General features: G+C 44.4%; 1 protein-coding gene across 1 annotated transcript in view; it reads right to left on the minus strand.

The window, feature by feature from the left end:
- Zyg11a (zyg-11 family member A, cell cycle regulator) overlaps nt 1-4,439 on the minus strand; it is a 37,902-nt gene that overhangs the window by 9,584 nt on the left and 23,879 nt on the right. The window contains exons 6-8 of the mRNA XM_029540388.1: nt 2,935-2,999; nt 1,082-1,181; nt 940-993 (exon numbers count right to left, since the gene is read on the minus strand). Of these exons, the coding sequence (XP_029396248.1) occupies nt 940-993; nt 1,082-1,181; nt 2,935-2,999 (219 nt within the window). The remainder of the gene's footprint in view (nt 1-939; nt 994-1,081; nt 1,182-2,934; nt 3,000-4,439) is intronic.

Raw genomic sequence — 4,439 nt, forward strand, 5'->3', positions numbered from 1 at the left:
TTTTTTTTTTAAAGATTTATTTATTTATTATATGTAAGTACACTGTAGCTATCTTCAGACACTCCAGAAGAGGGCATCAGATCTTGTTATGGATGGTTATGAGCCACCATGTAAACCATTACGTTTTAAAGTATATTTTTAATTACAGTTTTTTTATTTATTGTGAGTGCATACATGTACGTGTGTGAGTTCATGTGCATGAGTATGTGTGTGTAAGACTGGCATGTGCTACCGTGTATGTATGACTTCAAATCAAAGGGCAACTTTCAGGGATTGGTTCTCTCCTACCACGTGAGGCAAAGAGAGCAAATGCATGCTGCTAAACTTGGTAGCAAGGTGCCTTTAGCCACTTTGTCATTTTACCAGCCTGCTCTAAGTGCCAGGAGGTATTTGCTCTATCTAGCAATACTCTGGTTTTCTCCAGAGAATATGCTACACAGAATGCTAGTTCCTATTCTTGATATTAAGGTGCCATATATTCACTCTCCTAGATTATGACTTTATTACTCAAGAAAGTGCCATTTGCCAGGCAGTGGTGGCACGCACCTTGAATTCTAGCACTCTGGAGGCAGAGACAGGCAGATCTCTGTGAGTTCAAGGNCAGCCTGGTCTACAAAGTGAGTTCAAGGCCAGCCTGGTCTACAAAGTAAGTTCCAGGCCAGCCAGGAAAACCTTGTCTTGAACCCCCGACTCCCCCAAAAAAGTACCTCATCTGATTCATATCTGGCTGAATCCAACCCTCAAATTTGTCTCTCACTTACTCTGTTGCATTTCACATAACCTCTTCTCTATTTAGGACAGAATAAAATGATTTAAAAATAGCATCCATGAATTTCTTCTATTTCTTAAAGTTACTAAGCCCAGCAGTACAAGGCCATGGGCTCCATCTCCAGCAGCAGAAAGAGAAGGAGTGGCGAGCACTGCAGCTCAGCAACTCACCTTGACTGCCATAACGAGCTCTTCCTGAAGCTGTTCCATCTCCTCAGGTAAGAGCTGAAAGCAAACAGAAGGCCCAAGTGAAATGCCAAAGCTCTCCCAAGCCTCGGGCAGGGCGGAAACGGTGGCTCTGGCACACGGCTACCTTCAGGGCTAGGATGGAGGAGATGCTCACGGCCATGGTTTGCATCTTGGGGCTCTCACGCCTGCACACCCACCTCAGAGCAAGCTTGGCAGCATCAAACCTGAAAGGCAGAGCATATTTTTTTTCACAACTAGGTAAAGTTTACAAATTATAAATAACAAGTGAAAATAAATCCTGTCTTCTCTTTCCAAAGACTATGCACACAGTCAAAGACTGCCAACAGAGGGGCTCCTGAGGTCCGGTCCTCCCGGGGAATCTACCCACTGTTAAATGCTTACACGTGAGGGCCTCAGAGGCCCCCATCCCTTAGAACCTACCCAGCGAATGGCTATGCTATAACAGAGGGAAGGATACTTTCTTCAGTGGTGTGGCCTCTGCTAAGCTGCCTATGCCCCTCCTTATTAATTAATAAGCCCCTCACCTATTTTCCTGTAAGTATTCCTAATGGGAAATGAATATGACTGAAATATAGTATACAGGTATGAAAATACCATAATGAAATCCAGTGTTATGTACAACACATGCTAAGAAAAAAATTAAAAATAAAAGTAAAGATGTCTAAAGCCTTAGCAATGAAAATAAAAACATTTCAGAGAGAGCCCAAGAGAAGTGCATTCCAGTGAGAATGTGAATAAAATATGGGATGGGCAGTCCAGAAAAAGTCCATGTTGGGAGGATTCTACACTTCAAAAAGTCTGAGGAGAAGCAAAGCCATTTGTAATTTGTAACCTGAGTTGTGGATATCACCAAAAGACTACAGGAACAAAATTACCCATCTTTACAGCTCACTCCATCAACCTGCACACAGTTTAGGTTTTACTGCTCTGCCCTGTGCAGGATTTTCCCTGTCCAATTAATTTAAATATTAGTGCAGCAGGAGATCTGTGATTGGACAGGGAGAAGGGAGGCAGAGCTAAGAATAGCAGAGACAGGGAGTGACACAGGAGAGAGAAGGAAGCAAGATGGAGGACAAACAGGAGGATTCAGATTCCGCGTGGCTGTAACTAGCCACAGGTAGCTGTGAATATCATAAAAGGACAATAACTGGGATAACCTGTCTAATCTAGGTGGGCGGCTTGCATCATTATCAACTGGCTCTGAAATTATTGTGTGGGCATCTTGTGAGTTGAGCATTTATTGATACACAAATCTGATTGATTAATTATAAGCTTCTAGAGTTTTGATTTACTGGGCTAAGGGGATTGGTGATAACTAGCCGCTGGGGGTAAATACCTGAGAAGATTCAAGTTGGCCCTGAGGCAAGCGAACCAGAGCTGGGAAGATGATGGTCGCTGTGTGGAGCTAGCCATGGAGTTAGTGGGGTTCCCGGGGGCAGAGAATGGCTGGGTGCAGCCAGGGAACTTGCCGTTCTTTTTAATATTTCCCACAACACTGCCCTTTGGCAACAGCCCTCAAATGTTTAAGCTCATGTATTTGGAGGATTCCAAAAGCCCCAATAGAAACAACTATGTAACATCTAGAAGGACAATCTCAAAAAAAAAATGTGAATAATTTAAAAAATAAGAACAGAAATAAGTTTTCTACAGTATTTTAAAGAACTATTACATTACTATCTAATCCTCTTAAAGAGACATTGCTTTTACAAAAGAGGTAGTTCTGTGCAAAGGGGCTAGAGGGAGCTTGGTGTTTCCTATTCTCACTGGAATCCCTTGGATTTGTATATCTAGGATGCCACCAATCACTCTATAAAAGAGGCTCAAGAAAACCCTCTCCCCAGCACCTTGTCTCCGCCTAAACCAGGCAGGCCTCTATTATACTAATAATCAAAAGCCAGCACTGTGCCAAGTGTTGCTGGCCTGAGCCCAGTCAGATGATGTCCTATCTTTACTTGCCTGTCAAATGGAACATCCATAAGGATCCTGGAGCTGGTTAAGGAGAGAAGGCAATTCTTCTGTAACTTTTAGGGAACAAAGGACAAGCATTCATAAGCAAATCCATTCTGAAAGCAGGTTACAACGCATGTGGCTAAGGGCTGGAGAGACGACTCCGTGGTTAAGAGAGCACAAGTGCCCTTTCAGAGGACCAGGGGCCAATTCTCAGCGCCCAGATGGCAGCTCACAACTATCTGTAACTCCAAGATCTGACATCCTCACACAGACATCCATGCAAGCAAAATACAAACCGCGCGTGCGCGCGCGCGCGCGCGCACACACACACACACACACACACACACACACACACGTGACTGAGAAGACCGATAAGCTTGAGAGCTTATTATTTATGTAGTCTTCTTCAAGATTTTAATTTTTTCTTACAATTGATTGTTGTCATACAAATATAGAAACTCTTAGAGACCAACTCCTGCTTTTAAAAGACACATTAACTTTGTGATAGTCTGAATGTGTGTGTAGGTATACATGTCTGTATGTACACATGTCACAGCACACACATGCGGAGGTCAGAGGACAACATGGTGCAATCAATTCTCTTCTTCAACCACGTGGGACCTGGGGATTGACTTTGGGTGCCAGGATGGTGCCAAGTGCCTTGACCTTGAAACCTATTACATAGCCACTGCCACAAACAGGGCTTAAGTGGAATCTTGTTACCGACCCTTTAGCATGTTTTGTTTGACTCGTGGTTTTCAGATTCACCCTATGTTTCATATGTAGCGGTAGTTCTCTTTCTTGTCAGACAGAATTCCTTTACAAAAATACAATTCATTGCTGGGCGGTGGTGGTGTACAACTTTAATCCTAGCACTCAGAAAGCAGAAGCAGGCCGGGCGTGGTGGCGCACGCCTTTAATCCCAGCACTAGGGAGGCAGAGGCAGGTGGATTTCTGAGTTCAGAGGCCAGCCTGGTCTACAAAGTGAGTTCCAGGACAGCCAGGGCTACACAGAGAAACCCTGTCTCGAAAAACCAAAAGAAAAAAGAAAGAGAGAGAGAGAGAGAGAGAGAGAGAGAGAGAGAGAGAGAGAGAGAGAGGGAATGTGTGTGAGCAGCCTGCAGGGGCCAGGAAGCAACGTATAGAAGGCAGTTTCCCTTTCACCATGTGAATTCCTTAAGGTTTGGCGCTCTTACCTCCTAAGCCATCTCGTTGGCCCCAACTCATCTTTCTTTCTCCTCCTGGGGTTTTTGTTAGAGAGAGGATCTCCTGTAGCCCTGGCTGACCTCGACCTGACACCTGAACCTACAGCTCCCTCCTCCCAAGTGCTGGGATTATAGGTGAGCACCATCACACCTTGCCTGATGTGCTAACAGATGTCTCTTAGCAAATGTTTTTGTCTTTATTTTTGTAGTTTTGGTTTTTCGAGACAGGGTTTCTCTGTGTAGCCCAGGCTGTCCTGGAACTCACTCTGTAGACCAGGCTGGCCCTCAAACTCAGAAATCTGCCTG

The sequence above is a fragment of the Mus pahari genome, chromosome 6 (assembly GCF_900095145.1).
Source record: "Mus pahari chromosome 6, PAHARI_EIJ_v1.1, whole genome shotgun sequence".
NCBI classification, from domain to species: domain Eukaryota; kingdom Metazoa; phylum Chordata; class Mammalia; order Rodentia; family Muridae; genus Mus; species Mus pahari.